This window comes from Xyrauchen texanus, chromosome 3 (assembly GCF_025860055.1).
Source record: "Xyrauchen texanus isolate HMW12.3.18 chromosome 3, RBS_HiC_50CHRs, whole genome shotgun sequence".
Taxonomy (NCBI): domain Eukaryota; kingdom Metazoa; phylum Chordata; class Actinopteri; order Cypriniformes; family Catostomidae; genus Xyrauchen; species Xyrauchen texanus.
In genome coordinates this window covers 38,088,487-38,109,435 of record NC_068278.1, presented here as the reverse complement: position 1 = coordinate 38,109,435, position 20,949 = coordinate 38,088,487, and the positions used below count along the sequence as shown (strand labels likewise).

At 37.0% G+C, this 20,949-nt stretch overlaps 1 protein-coding gene across 2 annotated transcripts in view; it reads left to right on the top strand.

Moving 5' to 3' along the window:
- Window positions 1–19,822, top strand: part of LOC127622492 (sarcoplasmic/endoplasmic reticulum calcium ATPase 3-like) — an 83,916-nt gene extending 64,094 nt beyond the window's left edge. The window contains exons 11-22 of one of the 2 annotated variants that reach the window (XM_052096600.1): window positions 2,144–2,275; window positions 3,767–3,883; window positions 4,406–4,624; window positions 5,219–5,554; window positions 10,464–10,684; window positions 10,769–10,971; window positions 11,585–11,670; window positions 15,462–15,595; window positions 15,929–16,046; window positions 16,818–16,935; window positions 17,124–17,152; window positions 17,286–19,822. In XM_052096600.1, the coding sequence (XP_051952560.1) occupies window positions 2,144–2,275; window positions 3,767–3,883; window positions 4,406–4,624; window positions 5,219–5,554; window positions 10,464–10,684; window positions 10,769–10,971; window positions 11,585–11,670; window positions 15,462–15,595; window positions 15,929–16,046; window positions 16,818–16,935; window positions 17,124–17,128 (1,689 nt within the window). In that variant the 3' untranslated portion in view covers window positions 17,129–17,152; window positions 17,286–19,822. The remainder of the gene's footprint in view (window positions 1–2,143; window positions 2,276–3,766; window positions 3,884–4,405; window positions 4,625–5,218; window positions 5,555–10,463; window positions 10,685–10,768; window positions 10,972–11,584; window positions 11,671–15,461; window positions 15,596–15,928; window positions 16,047–16,817; window positions 16,936–17,123; window positions 17,153–17,285) is intronic. The other variant, XM_052096593.1, reaches the window with a different exon arrangement.
- The last annotated feature ends 1,127 nt before the right edge of the window (window positions 19,823–20,949 follow it).

Here is a 20,949-nt window from a genome sequence, read left to right as displayed (position 1 = left end):
TTGTTTTGCACGTTCGGCTAGCATTTCTCACCTCTGTGCCATCGCCATGGTATCATGAACCTAGTTTCCATCCATTTTCACGCTGTTTTGTTATCAACAAATATATCCACCAAGTAGTGGAGGAACTTTCAGTCTTCGTATAAGGACCATCCATTGATGTGTATACGCCATGTGCCCAGCTATTAAAGAAAAATTGATGTGGTGTAATATCAGGGTTTACATATATGATACATTCCTGATATTCAATCATTTTTAATAATCATCTAATCTAAAGTGTCGCCATCACAACTGCATTATGTCCCTCATATTTGTCCAGCAACGTTTAAAGACCAACTGAACTTGATTGTCATCTCAAATTAATTTTAGTGTCATAATGCAATTGACATTTTCTGGCGAAGCTCAGCAAATGCGATATGAGGTAAAGAGGGTTAGATTTCAAATATTTAAACGTTTTAAAATGTTCAAAAGCTTGTTTTCTGAAAGTGATCTCATTGGACAAATAGTTCTGATAGTTTGTAGTCTTGAAAAAGTGCAGAACAGTCTGAGAATGTAATTCAGCTGACATTTTTCAACGGAACAGGGTAAGGCTAGTTTAAGTTTGTGTAAAGAAAAGGCAAGTATATAGGCCTAACAATATTATTTTTTCATTTGGTATTTTATTTAATACAGGGAATTTTGCTGGCATTTTTCAAAAGTAAGCTAAGCAATAATTTAATAGAATGTTAGTGTTCCAAAAAAAGCTTTACTCCTAGTATTGTATATTTATTTGTAACATATTTTTGCACAGAAATAATGTTTTTGTAATTTGAGCTAATTACATTACTGCTTTCTATTCTTTTGAATGGTGTGGAAAAGCAACTATAATAAATAAACGGATGGCAATCGCAATTATATTAATCGCAAGAGTGGCCATTAATTTGTTCTCCGTGCACTAGTCGATGACATGAACATGAGAGATATTTGTGTTGGCACTCCTAGAAGTGTCATGACGCAGATGTGTTTGCAGCATCGGATCTGTGCATGTATGCCATTAATACCAATTTATAACAGTGTGAGTAATGCTTCACGTACATTAAATTGGCTTTCAAGGATGTATACTTTGTCGTCATGATTAACACAGGCTAACAACTGGGGTAAATTCTGTCATGTGACACTATATTTTTGCGGTAATGCCTATATTCTCGACAAAAAGTGTTTCCAAACCAGTTTTTCGCGTGATCACAACGTAGTTATGGTAACTTTGATGCGTAATGTCATGCGTATTATGTGGCTGTCAGGTAGGTTACATGACAGTGCAGGCTAGGACAAGTCTAAGATGCATTTTTAAGCTTGTTTTGTTGTTAAAGGCACTCAGTGCCTCGATGCTTTTAGAGCTAAAGAGTAGTATTGTGTTAAAGATAGCTATATCAAGCAAGTCTTTTAAAGCAAAGGGACATTAAGTTATGAATGTATTGTCTATGACCATGTTGTTTTAATGTGATTTGAATATCATGTTATATCATGCATGGCAGCGTACTTCCTAGAATCATGTAAATATTACAAAACAAAGTGACCAGAATCCACAAAGTGAACTTTTAACTTCAGAGAGTCAAATTAAACATTATGATGTTAAATCTGGATCTGGTATTGAATCTGGTATTTGAATGTTGTATAACTACTTTAGTGTGGGCTTTTATTTAACATACTGACTGTTTGATTGTCTGTAAGTTAAATACTGTATAGACGTTTACAACAGACCATTACGAGCAAACTCACGCAGCGGGTCTGTAGATTAGTGGACATGCTGTGACAGACTGGGGCCTGAATTACGTTCAGCATTCACTAGGCATCCTTCCACAATTCCTCTGTTATTTCCATATCTTTATTTCCATATGGGCAATCTGAGAGCAGGTCCTCTCTTCTCCACTGCTCTCTGTGTGTGTCCATGAAGTACACTGCTATGAAGTGAACTATTTAGTGCTGCGTGACTGTATGCTGGTGTTTTTAGATGGTCCGTTGCTTTTGTGTGATAACGAGTGCATGACTCCAGCCTTGCCGTGTTAAATGATTGTGCAATTGCTGTATACGTTGTGTTGTTCGTGCTAATGAGAGACTGAATGTTTGTTTTAGTTTTTTTGTCTTTTGTGATTTTGCTGTCCCGCAGGCCAAAGGAGTGTATGAAAAAGTAGGTGAGGCCACAGAAACTGCGCTCACGACACTGGTGGAGAAGATGAATGTATTTCATACTGACCTCTCTGGACACAGCAAAGTGGAGAGAGCTGCAGCGTGTAACTTGGTAAGAAAGGGGGGGTGAATATGAAGCAGCCAGTAATAATGGAGAAAATAGCAGAAGAGTGAGTGATGAAAAGTGGAACTAGGAGAAAAGGGAGGGAGGAATGGACAGATGATGCTTTTGGAGAGAAATGTAAGACATCCCAAAGCCTGTGGTGCATAAAGGCAGGATATTAAAAAGATATCAAAAGAGATGGTGTCTTTATATGTTTTTCTGAAAGTCATGAGGGAACAAGTTTATGATGCATGTGAACAGTAAATGTGAGTCTACATTAAAGGAGCACCCAGTGTTTTTTCATCATAAGAAGAGTTTTAGACATAAATTATTAAATATGATGAAAATGATGTGCACACACACAAGATGACGACTACAGTCATACATGAACAAAAACTGTAATTCCGGATGATTTTAATATCACAAGGTTATATCACAAGACCTGCATCACAGTGCCACCCTGCAGGCTGTATTGTTTTAATGGACACTATCCCAGTATGTTTGTGGGTATTCATTTATGTGGGCACTTGTGAATGTTTATATAAACCAGTCCCACATCCCACACTACTCCAGAGGTAAAAGGGGGAGAAAGTTGACTGGAAACAGTGGACTTGCGTTGACCCCTCTCTCCCTTTTTCCCTTTGGGAAGCATTTTCATCTGTAAGAGTGAATGACCAAGCTGGAAGCTAACTGTCTTTTCTTTTTTTTCTTTTTTGCTGACCCCTACATTTTCCAAAAATAAAACTTTGATGACACAGAATCCCAGAGGAAAAGCATAATATTTAGATAAGTTTATGAAGAGGTTAATTAAACTTTCCAGCCTGATCAAAGACTTCACTGCTCCATGGAATATATTCTGTCAATATGTATTGGGGGCAGCCTTTCAAAGATGACAGATGGTTGAATGGGTGCATGGATGGATGGAAGGAAGGAAAGGAAGTTAGATGTTTTTAATAAAGCTATGGAGGACAGAACACAGCGACCCTGTTTAGGGGTGACGTCATGATATTCTCAGAGGAGCTGGGAAGAGATCTGATTTTAGCTTTGTATGTTATTAGGAGTCACTGGTTTTCTCTCTCACATATATGACTTATCTATCTGTCAGGTGAAGTAATACATCATCTGATTCCAATTTATATGAAAAAACAAAAGAGAGAGAGAGACTGCTACAGAAAGAGGCAGTAGGTAGTTAGGACAGTGTAAATCTCATTCATGATGTGTTGTGGGTGGATTCCACCTAGTGGCAAAATTATACCCTTACATCAGTGAAATTTAGACCAGATGTTTCTCATGCATAGCATGCAGGAACAGCACTCCACACAGCCAATTTGTCTGAGTAATTGTCCTGAAATGTAATGAATTTGTTACAAAAGTGTTTCCTTTGATTTTTACAAAATCTTGTAGACTGGTAACGCTACGGCTACAACTTTGACATATTCCACTTTCATTTCATCTAACATACTAAATCCTCTATCTATCTCTCTCTTTTCCTCCTTCCAGATTATCAAGGAGCTCATGCAGAAAAAGTTCACACTGGAGTTTTCAAGAGACAGGAAGTCCATGTCCGTGTATTGCACTCCCTATGGCTCGAACTCTCAGAGCAAAATGTTTGTCAAGGTATTTTTAATGTACCAACACATGCAAAAACATCTGACATCTACAGTGGCCCCAAAAAGTATTTGGACACTTTTGCCAAACTTAAAAAATGTAAGAATGTTATTCCATTATATAGCAAAATATCACACCATGTGGCATTCATTTTAAAGCAAGATAGCACAAGCACACTGTTTAAAATAATGAAACATATTCAGACACTTTCTGGTTGTCAAATATGTGGCTGAACTTGAGGGGGACTATCTTCATACATCCAATAAAAATGACCTTGACAACAGTTGGTTAAAAGTAATTTGCCAAATTTTCACTTAAGCTAGAAGTGAATTTAGTTCAGAGAAAAAGGTTTTGTATTATTTGTTTGCTGATGCTACTTTTTTTTAGGTTTTGTTTTCAAATGCAATGGCAAGCATCCAAAAATGTCCAAATACCTTTGGAACCACAATATTAATATAAATGAATAAACTTTCCACCTTGAATCACACCGGCCTCTCTCTCTTTTGTCCTTCTTCTCTCTTCTATGCTTAGGGGGCTCCAGAGGGTGTGATTGACCGCTGTCAGTTTGTGCGTATTGGCAAAGATCGGATTCCATTGACCATGGAGGTGAAGGATAAGCTGATGAGCACTATCAGAGATTGGGGGTCAGGCAGGGACACACTGCGCTGCTTGGCTCTGGCCACACGAGACTCTCCCCCTCCTGATGACAAAATGGACCTGGAAAACGCTGTCAAGTTCTCAGAGTATGAGGTGAGAGAAAGAGTTTGGATCTTGTTTTTAGAAATTTCGTACTGAAGTCATCTTTGCACTGAATGTTTTCCCACAATAGTGTACTGGTTTGTTCATGTTATACTTTATGATTATTTGTTGCAAACAATACAAATTAAAAGTGGCTTGTATTTTAAAGAACGCAGCACATGAAAAACATTTAACACCAAGAAGTTTGTAGGTTTTAAATGATAAAACGAGATATTGTTCGAAATGAAGACATTTGACATTTTCTGGATGTCAAACATAGTAAAACATGTCCAATGTGATGTAAATTAATGTGATGTGAATTACACCTGTAATAACTTTGTCATGAGACCAAGACAAGAATTGACTTCATACATCCACTACAATTGACATTGGGACCAGTTGGTTACAAGTCATTGCAAAGAGAGTTTAGAGAGTTAGTTCTGATAACATTTCTAGCATTATTTGTTTGCAGATGCCACTTGGTTTGATCTAATATAATGAAATTTTTACATACAGATATAGTGTCACTGTACATTTATGTGCGAGTGTGCATGTCTGGGTTTACATGCAAAATAAACTGTGCCACTCTTTTGTTAATCTCTTTAGTCAAATCTCACCTTTGTTGGCTGTGTGGGCATGTTGGACCCGCCCAGGAAGGAGGTGATTGGCTCAATTAAGTTGTGCAGGAAAGCAGGTATACGTGTCATCATGATCACTGGAGACAACAAGGGCACCGCCGTGGCCATCTGCAGGCGCATCGGCATTTTCAGCGAGGACGAAGACGTGGAAGGGAAGGCCTACACAGGCAGAGAGTTTGATGACTTGGCTCCAGAGGCCCAGCGAGAAGCTGTGAAAAGGGCACGCTGCTTCGCTCGTGTCGAGCCTGCACACAAGTCAAAGATCGTGGCTTTTCTACAGTCCTTCGATGAGATTACAGCTATGGTGAGATGGTGGTTAGCAACTGGTTGCACAATTGTCCCATCAAGACTATGTTAAAACACCCAAACCTTCTAAATTGCATTTTACATGAGATGAAACCTGAATTAATCAGATTTTACTGCCTTCTGATTCTAACTTTCTTAAAGGAATATTCTGGATTCAATACAAGTTAAGCTCAATCTACAGTATTTGTTGCATAATGTTGATTACGACATAACATAATTTCGACTCATCCCTTCTTTGAAAAAGCAAAAAATCAGGGTTACAGTAAGGCACATATAATGGGAGTGAATGGGGCCAATTTTTGGAGGGTATAAAGGCAGAAATAAAAAGATTACAATTTTATAAAGCACAAACATTAATTCTTCGGTTAAAACTCATGTACTATTTGAGCTGTGAAGTACTTTAAATCATAATTTTTTACAGTCATTTTAGGGTTTATATGAATAATTATAATATTTTGTTCCATTCATATAATGTTTTCTTGGTACTCAAAGAACTTTGCATAGTATAGGGGAATCTCCTCAACCACAAACCGTTGTTTGTTGACATCACATCGTCAGAGCAAAGAAGTTGTGTAATTGGCTCAGGGCCGCCACCAGAATATATAGAGTGTGTGGGGGAGGGGCCTTACTTTTTCATAGGGGGCACACTTATTTATGATCTGAGACATAAGGATACACCAAAATAATGTCCACACCACAATGCAAGACAACCTAGTCAGTAGTTATAAATGAAATATACCAAGTTTTATAATACAACATCTCATAACACCAAAACACCATATAAACAAAATAGTCCAGCCTACAACAATTGCGATAAATTAATAAATGACACAACTGTTCATTTTTATTTATGTAACATACTGTATATGTCTTTATTCTTAGTAAACATGCATCACCACATGAAAAGCTCTTCAATTCCATCAACACACTAATCCATATTCCACAACTAAAACCATGAGGCACCAATAAAAACAACACTAATTACAACTAGCTATTGTTAGTTTTCGTGATGATTGTTACAATTTTGAAACTATTCACAATAGTCACCCCACCTGCTGCTCTATCAATGCGCCAATGCCTGATTCGTTAGGCCCTTCCCTCCTCCTGCAATCTCAGTTTGTTGATGTTGGTCGAAGTTGATGGTGACTCGAATTTTTCATATCCATGTTGCCACTACTCAGAATCACAGCACTGCCAACATTTGATTTTGAGTCTGCAGTGCATGCAGGAATCACATGTTACTTAAGGTTCGACTTTTGTTGTTGATTATGCTTGGGGACTGGAGTCATTGGCTGTTGTATTGAGGTAGGTCTATGCAAGGTTTGGGGAATATTTGTGGATGCTATTAATTGTCATGTATTAGTAAATTGGGGTTATAATTCAGTTTCAAGTTCCGTTTAGTGTTAAATCTGCAGTTGAATGTGTTATTTTAAGTTACCCTTGGGTAGATCAGTGTTCCTTTGTATTAGTGTTGATCCTGTTGCTACAAAATTGATAATGCAGTATACATCATATTTGAGTGGAGAGTGAAAATTATTTCCATATGCTTATTTACTAGTTTACAATTTTTTGCTTTAATTCTGCCTAAAGTTCTGCCCCATAATGCACTACCCTTGGCGATGTGCCTACATTTGCTATAACTTAACACAGTAGTGATTATATTACACTAAATCAGGGGTCGTCAACCTGTAGCACATGTGCCAGCATTGACGCATGGAGGAGTAATCGCAGGCACGCCAGCAAATGGCGGCCCATAAATGGTACTCGTTTCAAAAAGGTTGCTGACCCCTGCACTAAATCATGTTAACACGCATATTGTTTATGTTTTGTGACTTTACTTTTGAAATAGTGAGTATTTTAACATTTACTGGTTGGCTCCCTTTTTTTTTTTTTTTTTAAAGAAAAGGTGGGGCGAGTTGAAATAAATTTTTGTGGTAATCAATATTATGCCAGAAATGCTGTCAGTTGAGCTTAACTTGTATTGAACCCGGAATATTACTTTAAAGTAAACATGAAATAAAAATGAACTTGATGTTAGCCGATGTTAATTGAGGGGGGGGGGGGCACATAACAGAATCTTTGGGATACATTGAGATGCTCTTGAGAGAAATTAACTTTAGCGTGCTCATCTCGGTCAAAAGGCATACTAAAAGTAGATGACATCAGTGTCATGATCATCTTCAAACTTTCATTCAGGCCTGGCTACTTTTGTTATTGAAAGCCCACTTTTCACAATCCAGTTAGTTCACAATGGATAAAATCAAGTGCCACCATACTTTAAATATCCTACATCATATATATCCTACGTGTTATATGTGCACTGTATTTTTTCTAATCAAAAAACGTAATTCTCTCATTTACTTGCCTTTATGCCATCCTGGATGTGCATGACTTTCTTTATTTCAGCAGAATACAAATGAAGATATTTAGAAGAATTTCTCAGCTCTGTATGTCCATACAATGCAAGTGTATGGGTGCCCAAATTTTGAAGCTCCAAAAATCACATAGGTACATATGACTCCAATGTCTTCTGAAGCGATTTGATAGGTTTGCGTGAGAAAGGGATCGATATTTCAGACCATTTTCACAACAAATTCTTCTACCTGCTCGGTGAACATCCACTTTAACTTTCACATTCTTCTTCTTGTGTTTTTGGTGATTCACATTCTTCTTGCATACGCCTCTTGCTAAAATTGTCTTAAATATTGATCTGTTTCTCACCCACACCTATCATAACACTTCTGAAGATATGGATTGAACCGCTGGACCACTATGGATTACTTTTATGCTGCCTTTGCTTTTTGGAGAGTCAAAATATTGGCACCATTCACTTGCATTATATGGACCTACAGAGCTGAAATATTCTTCTAAAAATCTTAATTTGTGTTCTACAGAAGAAAGTAAGTCATACACATCTGGGATGGCATGAAGGTGAGTAAATGATAAAATAATTATTTTTTTTGGGTGAACTATTCCTTTAACAATTCTGCATAGCACCTACAACTCCCATAAGGCTTTGCTTCTGCACAGACAGACAGCCTTGTCTTTCATGTTGATACTTATTCCCTGTGGAGTTAACGGAGCATGTCAATGATCTTCCTGTTTACATGCTGTTTCCTCCAGCTCTGTTTTTTGCATGTGTCTGTTTGTTGTTAGGGGACATGAGATATTTCTCAGACATCTGTGTGCATGACAGAGACTTCACTGCTTTCAGATACATATTCCCTCATCAGGGTTGGGAGGGTTACTTTTAAAATGTATTCCACTAAAGATTACTGAATACATGTTGTAAAATGTCATGTATTTTGTTAGATTACTTATCATCAGGGATGTAATCTAAATACTTTGGATTACTTCTTCAGCACAGGCAGATTTTTCACTTGTTTTTGACTATAAGCCTGCTAGTCAAGTCAAGTCAAGTGGTTTTTATTGTCGTTCAACCATATACAGTTAGTACAGTACACAGTGAAACGAGACAACATTCCTCCAAGACCATGGTGCTACATAAAACAACATAGGATAAACACAGAAACACATGAGACTACACAGACTAAATAACATACCTATATAAAGTGCATGTGCAAACGTGTGCAAAAAGAACGGGACAGTACAATAAATTGCAAAAAATTAACAGGACTAATAGTGTGTTGATATTGACTAAGATACAGCTTTAAGCAGATCTAAATACTCTTCCTCAGTTTTCATAAACTATAACCCTACATTGTATGCTTTTATGTTCAAAGTAAATTTAAAAACCTATTTGTTATTTGATGGTGTGAGATTACGTTTGTTATTCATTTACAGCCAGACCTTAAAATGTTAATTAAATTCCTTTTTTAATGTAATTACATTGTAAATAAATGCATATTATAACAGTTTTGTTAATAATCATTTGTTATGGTAAGTACTTCAAGCATTGCCCAAGCCCACATTAAATAAAATGGTAACACTTTACAAGTTCCATTCATTAACATTAGTTAATGCATTGGGTATCATGAACAAACAATTAACAATATATATTTTTACAGCTTTTATTCAACTTTGTTAATGTTAATTGATAAAAAATATAATTGTTCATTGTTAATTCATAGGACATTAACTTATGTTAATGTATGGTACTCAGCTGATAGGTAGCTGTGCAGTGTGTAAACCTCACTCCCCTGGCCTCAAGAGGCACACTAGCAACTGACACTAGATGCTGTAGCCTTTAGCCTCCTCCTTAGCGCGGCTCCTATGCTGGAGATTCCGGTCGAATCCTGCTCAGAGCGGGTCATGCTCGGTGCGCTCGCCTCCCATACCAGAGATGCTGGTTTGAATCCCACTCGGAGCGAGTGGAGTAGGACCAGTTACATTATCATATACAACTTTTGATTTGAAAAATTACAAATGTATTAGAATATGTTGAAATTTACATTAACTAAGATTAATAAATGCTGTAAAAGTATTGTTAATTGTTAGTTCATGTTAACTAATGTTGTTAAATAATGTTAATAAATGGAACCTTATAGTAAAACGTTATTGTTACCATTAAAATGTACCTTCTTTTGATCATGAGATCGTTCCATAAGATTTCTTTCTTATATTAAATATATACTTTGTCCTCGTATAGGCTTTTCAAACTTGAAACTGTTAACCCAGGATCAATTTTAATCCTGAGTTGCCTTGCTCCAAACTGTTCATACATTTACCTTGGGTTAGTAATTAATCCTTGGTAGTCACATTTTGGAAGTTCACACTGTATATAAATGCTGAGTTAATGTTCTAATTTACATATTTGTGGGTTTAGTATATTGATTGTCAACTGTTGATTAACCCAGGGTTAAAAGTGTCCATAACCCATGTTTTAAAAGATGTCAACTCATAAGCCTGCTGTTCTCACACTCCCCTCCTCTCCTCCCCATCTTCAGACTGGAGATGGTGTGAATGACGCCCCTGCCTTAAAAAAGGCAGAAATTGGCATAGCCATGGGCTCGGGCACGGCTGTAGCCAAGTCAGCCTCAGAGATGGTTCTTTCCGACGATAATTTCTCCACCATCGTGGCCGCAGTGGAGGAGGGCCGAGCCATCTACAACAACATGAAGCAGTTTATCCGTTACCTCATCTCCTCCAATGTGGGAGAGGTGGTCTGGTGAGTGAAAGCCTGATTAGTGGAGAGACTGAGTTTCATGTCCGCCTTAACACTCACATGGGTTTCCTCTTTCCCACTCCACAGTATTTTCCTGACAGCCATCCTCGGTCTGCCTGAGGCTCTGATCCCTGTCCAGCTGCTATGGGTGAATCTGGTGACAGATGGTCTACCTGCCACTGCCCTGGGCTTCAACCCCCCTGATCTGGACATCATGGACAAGCCTCCCCGAAACCCTAAAGAGTCTCTTATCTCCGGCTGGCTCTTCTTCAGATACCTGGCCATTGGAGGTGAGCACAGTATCCCACTTGTTACAGCGTCTACTATTCAGGGTTTCCATGGTCATGGACAACATGAAAATATAAGGGAATTTTAAAATTGTGTCTTCCGCATCTGGAAAATGAATTGAAATTAATAAAATATGAAAGATTATTACAATTTCTATAGTGAATATATTTTTTTCTAGTTATGCTCTGCACTAAGACCTATCTAGATATTGCTCATGTGTAGAGTAAATCTTGCTTGCAAACAACAGAGATGTCCGATTTGTGAATGAATCGCTCCTTTTAATAAAATGGTCAAACTGATTTACAGATCATTCTGAATGATTCATTAGTAAATCAGTCATAGTTTAATAACTTTAATGAAACTTAAATTACAAAAAAACATTTTTATAAAAAAATCCTTATCCTGTAATAACAAATAACTGAAAAGATTGTGGAAAAGTTGTGGAAATGTATGGTCAAGAAGTGTAATAACCCTGATTATTGTAATTTACTGTAATAATAATATTTTGCAACATTAGAGCATTTATAAATCTACCTTAAAATCTACAAGCAATACTTCAGTCAGCTTTATGAAGCATTAAACCTCACTGGAGTGAATGTTATCTTGTTTTTGAAGGGTATGTGGGTCTAGGAACTGTCAGCGCTGCTACCTGGTGGTATTTGTTTGATGAGGAGGGGCCACAGGTGTCTTTTTATCAGCTGGTGAGTTGAGACCATACACATTATGCTTATGATTGCTGCCAGCATGTATTTCTTAGGATTATTATTATTATTAGGGCCCAAGCACTGAAAGTGTGGAGGCCCTATTGTTCTTGTAAAGATTAATACAAACTCTTATTGTATTTGTTCGTATATGGCTATATTGTCAGACAATGTAATAATGGCAACAGGCCTAATTATTGAATCCTCATTTGTGTTTTTAATTTACAGATTTATTGTACATCTATTTTAATCTTAGATAGGTTTTCTTGCATTCACGGTCAACAGTTGTGGCTCTTACAACAGACTTAAAAGTAGTCCTCTTATATTTACTCAGATTGGCTCAAGTGTTTGGAATAATGTCAAATCCCAAATGCATGTGTCCACCTTACATTGTTTTCCGAAAGACACTGGGTAGAAATGGACCAGTTGTGCTTGGGTCCATCATCGCTGCTTGCAGCCATTTTAATACTTCTATTTCATCCTTCAACATCACATCAACGAGAGTTCACAAGATGTATTGTAGCTGCATTATAACGTTAAAAAACTCCCAAATGTTGATGGTGTTTTCGTTCAGAGGTTGCCTTGAAATAAAGAGCAACTGTTAAACACAAAGCACGACCAAGGACTGATGCAACTACAAAATAAAATCGTCATCCTGAATATAGCATTCTGGATATTTTAAAATAATATACAGCTGTTTAGTGTCGGGCTGTTCAGATCTCACTGGATGATTTACATAGCTGCTCTCTCACATATAAGATCAGTCCCTCAGAAGCCATAATGTCCCCTATCAGTGAGTCAAGTGATTTCCTGTGATATTGTTCTTGCATCTGATATACTCAATATATTAGATCAGATATTATGAGGTGAAACCTTTGTTTTATTATGAATGAAATCACGGGGGTGCCTGGGTAGCTCAGTGAGTAAAGACTAAACAACCAAATTAGCCTGGTTGATAGGGAGGGTAGAGTCACATGGGGTAACCTCCTCGAGATTGCTATAATGTGGTTCGCTCTCGGTGGGGTGCATGGTGAGTTGTGCCTGGATGACGAAGTGGATGGCGTGAAGCCTCCACATGCGCTATATCTCCCCGTTAACGCACTCAACAAGCCATGTGATGAGTAGGTTGACAGTCTCAGATGCAGCGGCAACTGAGATTTGTCCACCGCCACCCGGATTGAGCCAAGTCACTACATCACCATGAGGACTTGGGAAAAATGGGAAAAAAAATAAAATAAAAGTTTCACCAAGCTGTTTTCTTTTCTCAACAATGTCATATAAGAAAGTAAACTAAAAAATTATGAGTGACTTGTACTGTAGGTCTTTTTACTGTAGGCTGCATTTTTTTCATTAAGCACTATAAATTGTCTTGAACCACAGATGACCGCTTCCAATGTTTACTTTAAATGCCAAATCTTTCTTTGTTGTCAAACACTTAAAGGGACAGTACACTCAAAAAAGAAAATACAGTTATTGTTTACTCACCCCTGTGTTTTTATAACCCCATATTTCTTTCTTTCTTTTATTAACACAAAGGAAGAAATTGTGAAATATCTTGCCCTCAGTGATGTCATACCATGTCAGTTTATGGTGACCACCACTTCAAGCTTCATAAAGTATGCAAAAGTATAATTCAGAAGTCTGATAAATTATTGTATGCAAGACTCCAGACTGCGGCTAAAACAGTCGCAAAAAGAATTGATTGCGACAACAATTTAACATCAAGTCATCTGCACACAATCCAGAGAACAGAACATACAAAACATGTCTGAAATGTTTGAAGTCAATGAGAAGATGCATTTCTATGCCCTGCCTTATTTTTTGTGAACCGGAGTACTCAAATCAAACAAAAAGATGGGAGAGCCTAAAGGAAGACACACCATGACCTAACCAGATGCCAAACAACATGAGATAAAAGATATCTTTTCTGTTTGAATCAAAGTTTATGTCCTAACCAGCCACGATAAATGACGGGACATTCTGTCGAAGGCTTGGTTTCTATTTGTGGCCGTGATTCTCGTCTGCTGTGAACTGACAGTCCAAAATCTTTCTCATACAGTATATTGAAGTCAGTATCTCACTATTTGGCTAAAAGCAATTTTATTTTTGCTAAGGGTGTCACACCTACCAAATGTTTCGCTGAGGTCTCGCTGTCTTCAGTCAGAGTTTTGCCACACTCACACTATTTGGCATAATAGAGAGGACGTGACTGGCATTCTGTCAGGTTCTTCCAGTTTACTTTCGGTAAGCGAAACCTCCAAAACACTGTGGTCTCCTGTACTATTTGTCTGATTGTACCTTCTCAGTATTTATGTGTGGCTGCATTAGCCTTTTCCATCTCTCTGTTTGATTTCTGAGTACTGCGGTTCACAATAAGGCTGGGCATAGAAATGCATCTTCTCGTTGACTTCTAACTGTTTCAGACATGTCTAGTTCTGTTCCCTGATTTGTGTGAAGCTGTGTTGTGTTTTCTGTTTTTAAAATCGCTGGTGGTCCGGTAAGGTGAAACAAAGCCTATTCTCATTTGAACGCCCCATCTCGTGAGTGGGGCTGCGCAAACCTCTGCTCGCTTGCACTCTCATGAACACGCACAGAATGAACGGTCGGTGAGCATTTTCACTAAATAAGGCATTCGATTTTGGTTTGTTACACACAAAACATATATGCCTTCAGAACCAAGACATGAGTTGCATATAATAATTTATTAGACTTCTGACTTATACTTCACTGTATAAGTCGTGATAGTTCACTGAAAATTGAAAATTCTCTCATTATTCAATTACCCATATGCCATCCCAGAAATTAACACAAAATAAGATTTTTAGAAGAGGTTAGAGCTCTGTCAGGTCCTTATAATGGAAGTACATGGATGCCAACACTTTGACAGTCCATAAGTCATATCTAGGCAGCAATCAAGTAATCCATGTGACTCCAGTTGATCAGTGAATGTCTTCTGAAGCTAACTGATAAGTTTATGTAAGAAACAATTTGAAATTTAAATCAGCTCTTCCATCCAGGGCTCTGATGCAGTATGAAATGGCAGAACTCTCGCGTGATGTTCGTTTTTCTATTGTAAATAAATGCAGCTTCCACACAGCTTCCGAAATCTTGTGTGAGCTTGTCGACGTGCTTTGCGTCAGCTGCTGGAAGCATTTTTTAAAAGTTAATAACGTTTAATTATCGATACATTTTTTACAAAAATTTATCAATTTGCTGCATTGATTGACTGGAGTGTGGATTACTTTTATGCTGCCTAAATATGACTTTTGGACTGTAAAAGTGCTGCCACTTCTGTTATACTGTGTCCATTATGAAGCTTGAAGAGGTTGTCACCATAAACTGCTATTGTATGACTTCTCTGAGCACAATTTCTTTCACAATTTCTCCCTTTGTGTTAAGAAGAAGAAAGAAAGTCATATGGCATTATAACAACACAGGGGTGAGTAAACCATGACTGACTTTTCATTGTTGGGTTTAAAAACCTTTTAAGGTGGAAAATTAAATAAAATCTTTATTGCTATTATCTATTTAAATCTGGTGTATAACAAGGAGTTCTGTGAACACTTTGAGTGGTGACTTAAAAGAATCACTGAAACTGAAAAATATTGCATCTGAAGTTGAATCAATTTGAAAGAAATTCAATCAGGCATTTAGTCCCAGTACGTATTAAATATATTCGGGTACCACAAGTTGACTTCTACTTTGTTGTTATAAAAGTTAAATTCGTTTGAAAAATACTATCCTTCTGCTTTGACTCTAGAAACATGAACTGTCTTTTCTCTATTCTGTAGCGCCACTTCATGCAGTGTACAGATGAGAACCCCATGTTCAAGGACATTAACTGTGAGGTCTTTGAATCACGTTACCCCACCACCATGGCTCTCTCTGTGCTTGTTACCATAGAGATGTTCAACTCTCTTAACAGGTAGGCCCTGCTGCCATGGTAATAGCACTGACTCAATGGTGCATCATAAGAGTAAATATGTGTAACTGTTGTTTCGTTATAATTACTTCTGCAATAGCACTTAAACATAATAGACCCAAATATAGAGTTTTAGTTGTTGCATCATGAGATTTTTTAATAAAATGTGAAGGTTGGAAGTAGAATTTCATATAGTTTTCTTCTATGTTTTCTTTATGTATACTGTAAGTTTCTTTCTAATATAAGTAGCAGCTAAATAAACGACTTGTAAAATTTATCAAATCAGTCATTTTAGCTGCAAAGCCACCGACTGAGCCTAATTCCTTTCTCGTTCAGCCTATCAGAGAATCAGTCTCTGTTGAGGATGCCACCCTGGGTGAATATATGGCTGCTGGGGGCCATAATCCTCTCACTGTCTCTACACTTCCTCATCCTGTATGTGGAGCCTCTACCAGTGAGTAGTATGCATAGAAAACATCTGTCCTTGTCTCTTTCGCACTGTAGAGTGGTTTATGTCACAAATGGACTGTGCATTATCATCACCAATTGGAATAAACCTCAATAGAACTGTCACAAACATTGAATTTTTCTGGCAGTTACAGTAATTGACATACAAATAATTGCAATTTATAATTGTCTATTTTTAGCATGTCAGTTGCAGTGGAAGCTTAATACTGATTTAAAATTAAAGTTATATATTTGCATTGAACTTGAAAACATCATTGAAATGTATGCTGTCCTTTAAGACTTTGTAAATATTGCACAGGGGTAGAATGACATGAATACTAATATTCTATATGTTAATATCTAATCTAAATAGTTATCTCAAATAATCATGATCACATCATTTTGATCAGGTGATTATGTAATAACTGCTTCAGGCTTAAAGGGAAAGTTCACCAAAAAGAAAAACTCTGTCAACATTTACTAAGTCTCATGTTGTTCCAAAACTGCATGACTTTCTTTTTTAATGTTAGAGTTACCATTCACATTCAGTGCTTGGGGAAAAAAATAAAGATGCAATGAAAGTGAATGGTGACTGAGGCTAATATCCCAATTCAGTCCCTGTAAAGTGAAGATGTGCAGATTTAATCCAGTTTAATAGCAACAGTTAGATGTTAAACTGTTCTTGCTCACTCATTTTTTACACTAATTTTAACACTTTTACTTTATTTTCACCATCTTGTTTTATTCTTTGTCTTTCCTTTCATTTCCAAATCTACAGCTCATCTTCCAAGTAACTCCACTACGCTGGTCCCAATGGATCGTAGTCCTCAAGATTTCAATTCCTGTCATCCTATTGGATGAGGCACTTAAGTATATCTCCCGCCACCATTTAGAAGGTAAAACCTGCTTACAGAGACATTTTCACTCTCTTTGCCTGGCCAAAATGTTTTCACTGTCGTTGTGGTCGTCAATATTGATGTGACTATTCCTGTTATTTCAGTCTCAATAATATTCCAAATGCTCTAATACTGACTCTGTCATTTTCTTTTGTTTGTTTGTTTCTGATTTGTTTCTTGTCCGGCAGTTTAACTTTCTCCTCTCATTTTTGAAAAGGTACCTTTCTTTAACTGTTGTCTCTGTATTCCTAAATAGCAATCCCTCCTTCTATCTTAATATCTTTGTTTTAATATCCTGACACAATATAACAGTCCTCTCTTTTTCTCTTTTTCTCTCTTTCTCTCTGCAGGTGAAGAGGAGGAACGGTACAGGAAGAGTCGGCAGCTGAAATTCTAGGACAACTTCCTCCAGACACACATGAACACACACAGCCCCCCCCGTTCCATTGAGCATTTAAGACTGCTCCTCACACACACATCCTCAGACCCCATGTCATCACTTCTCCAGAGTCCAGCCACTACTAAAACCAAGCAGGGCTTGTAGTTTGTTATAGTGTGTGTGTGTGTGTGTGTGTGTGTGTGTGTGTGTGTGTGTGTGTGTGTGTGTGTGTGTGTGTGCATTTATATGAGAGCAAGAGAGAGATTGTGTGTATGTGTGTTGGCATGTGCATGGGCCTAATTCATGTCAAGCAGAGTTGTGACAAACTACAAAAGTTGTTTAGAGATTTCTTTTTTCTTTAATTTTTCTCTGGGGTTTTTTAGCACTCACACACTTGCTGTACATAGTAGGGCAGTAATTAGAGCATTTTAGGGAATATAAAAGGGTTAAACATTAGAAGTTTGATTTGAGTTTGTAAAGGGCTTCAAGACAGTTCATCATAATTTGGCCACAGATATAGAAAGATGAGGATAAAGATAGCATTTGCTCTGTGTGCATCTTCTAATGTGTGGGTAAATGTTTGTGTTTGGACTGAATGGCCAGTTTCTTTAAGTGGTCGGCTCTAGTTTCTCTTTTTCTCTCTTTCTTCCTCTCTTTTCTTCCATTCTTTCTTCATTCAGTCTCACTCTTACGTATGTGTTTACTGTGTCTCTCTATTTCCACAAAGTGGGCTGCCACCACCAATGCTGATAGGTCCGCCTCTCAGCCATAAGGTTCATTTAGATAACTGTTTACACAAGGCTCTATATTGCACTTGAATAAATACCTACATTTATTAGATCAAGGCTAAAATATGTGTGGCATAGACAGCATGCTATTGTAAAATATTCTAAATCAGATCTGATAAGCTGAGAATTTTTATCCATACTCAATACCTTCATTAGCCAACATTAAAACGCTCTTGACAATCCTATGGAATGAATTTTAGCTTTAAACTTTTTTTTATTTAGAAATGATATGAGGCTATTAAAGCATATTTATGTAATATGGTCCTAAATTATAAAGGGAGCAGGCAAATTGTTCTATCCCAGAGTTCTCCTCCTCTTCACCTCTTCTATTTCTTTTCCAATGAACTCCGGTGTAACACTAGAAACTATGTGCTGCAAGTACATCAACATCATCAAACATGGTGCAACCTGCCAGAGAAGTATTAATATCAATGGATAACAGTGGCAGGTTGTTGAACATATTGAGAGAGAGCAAGACAGAGGGCTCTGAGGTGTAGTTGAGAGGTAGAAAGGAAAGAAGGGATTTGTTCATTGATGTGAAGAGTTATCCAGGTCTACAGCATTGCTTGTTGGGACAGCTTTGATGTTTTACATTATCTGACTCACTCCTACACAAAGATACACAAACACATGCAACCTTATTAGGAAGTAAAGAGATCTCACTCGAATGTACTTTTGCTTACTTTTCTTGTCCCTTGTTCTGGTTGTATCCCTGTATGTTTAACCATAAAGCTCGGCTCTGCAGTCCTAAACTGTACCTATTACACTTCTTTTATCTTTGCTCAATACTGTCCAATGCCAAATGGCTTTTACCTTTATCTTAAAAAAAAAATTCTCCATTTCAAATTTCCTGTCAATTGAGTTGATATCATTATCATAAACTTCCTCTACATAACACATTGGAACATTCATTTAGAGTGTCACTTCATACTGAAATTTACATTCATTTCCATTGAGTGAGGACTTGTCACCGCTAGTGCTTTTTCTTGCAATCTTGATGAACTTGGCTACTTTTTTTATATAAAGTAATAATAATGTATTCAACTGAAAGAACCCAGGTTGTTTTGCTGTTAGGGTATGATATGCCTTCATGATCTGTTGGTAAATGCTGGTGTGCAATTTTCAGAAATATTGGCAAACCAACTCTGCCTGTGCCTGGTGTCATTATGCTTGCCATGGTAAAAACTGCTGTGTGGAGAGTCTGTGTCCGCTTATTAGCTGTGATTTTTTTTAAAAGCTATTCATTGTAAAATTGTGACAATGGTGAGACTGTCCTGTCTGTCACAAATAGCCCATTCTAGCCCATTCCATTTTCGGGTAACAAATGTGAACAGTCTAAATGCTAATCAAAACAGGCACTCAGATAATTTCAAGTTCTGTGTATCATGTGCAATTTGCATCTTCAGCTATTGCAATGGCAATTCAACATCAGCACTGTGTTCTCTAATGTATTAGCATATAACTTAAGGGTCAGCGTATTGACACAAGGCAGTAAGGCCCTTCTTTTATCATGTCTACAGCACACACTAGCATCCACACCAATAGAAAGTGTGGGCTTGTACAGCCTTGTTAATTACTACTGATCTCTTGAACTCTGTACAGAAAAAAAAGAAAAAACCTGATTGCATGGAACCTTGTTACTGTAATTAATAACCTATACAGTATATTTAATTTTTTTAATAATGACTTAAATTAAACATCTTCACCATCAGAAAGAGAACAGTGTGAAACTACTTTTTTTCTGTGTTCAAGTAACTGAGGATCGAGAATGTTTTTGTAGAATAGTGGAAGTTGTTTAATTATTGTTACTGTTTGTTTTCAAAGGTTGCAGGGGTTTTTGTGTCATTTAAATTTAGTTGAGTTGAAAAGTTGTAAAATAAAGATAAGAGTTGTGCTAATAACGATAACATTCAATGATGATAATTTTTGGCAACTGTAATTGGGTTTGAATGTTTGAGGATTTTTTTTTCTTTGTTGGTTTGTTTGTTCCAGAAAAGAAACATTGCATGGTTTACACAGTGAGTGAAGTCCAGTTATCAATTCTGGGTGATGAAGTCATTCTCTTTAAGAGTTTAGTGTGGGTACCATGCCTCCAGAGATATGAAATATTTGTGTGTTATGCAGAAAGTTGGATGTTCAATTTGTGAATCTATTTCAATTTTCTTATTTCAATTAATATTTGAAAAATATATCAGAATAATATTTTTTGACATTCTTGAACTCCTAAGTTGGTGCTTCTTCTCCATACTGTTTTGAGTCGAAGGAGAGTTTCATCGAATACTGAATGTTTTAATTCTGAAGTTTGGTTGTTCCCTATGAACTCTCTCTTTTTAATTCCTAAGACAGTGATAAAATGTATTTCACAATTTTTTTTTAAAAGCAATCAAGAACAAACATCACCAATGGTAGACAATCAAGGAAAGCAAACATAAGATTGTAGTGAAGTTTCCCTTCTAACAGCTCCAAAAGCTCATCTCATTACTTAGAGCACAGTGTGTCCTGAGATGATCCATTCTTACTGGACAGCTGTCTTTCTGCCTGCGCACAAACTGGCTGGAGTTTTGCACCCACTACTGAGAATTCTCTGTAACGCCATGGTAATGTTAATTGTGGATACATAATTTTATATATATATATATATATATATATATATATATATATATATATATATATATATATATATATATATATATATATATATTTACACACAAATGAAAAAGACATGTCAAATAAAGATTATTTATCTTCTAATTTATTTATACGCCTTTGCTGCTTTGTTTTTGATGGAATGGCCTGCTTTTTTACATTCCTTAATCTGCATCCCTGCTGTGGATTCTTGAAGTAGTT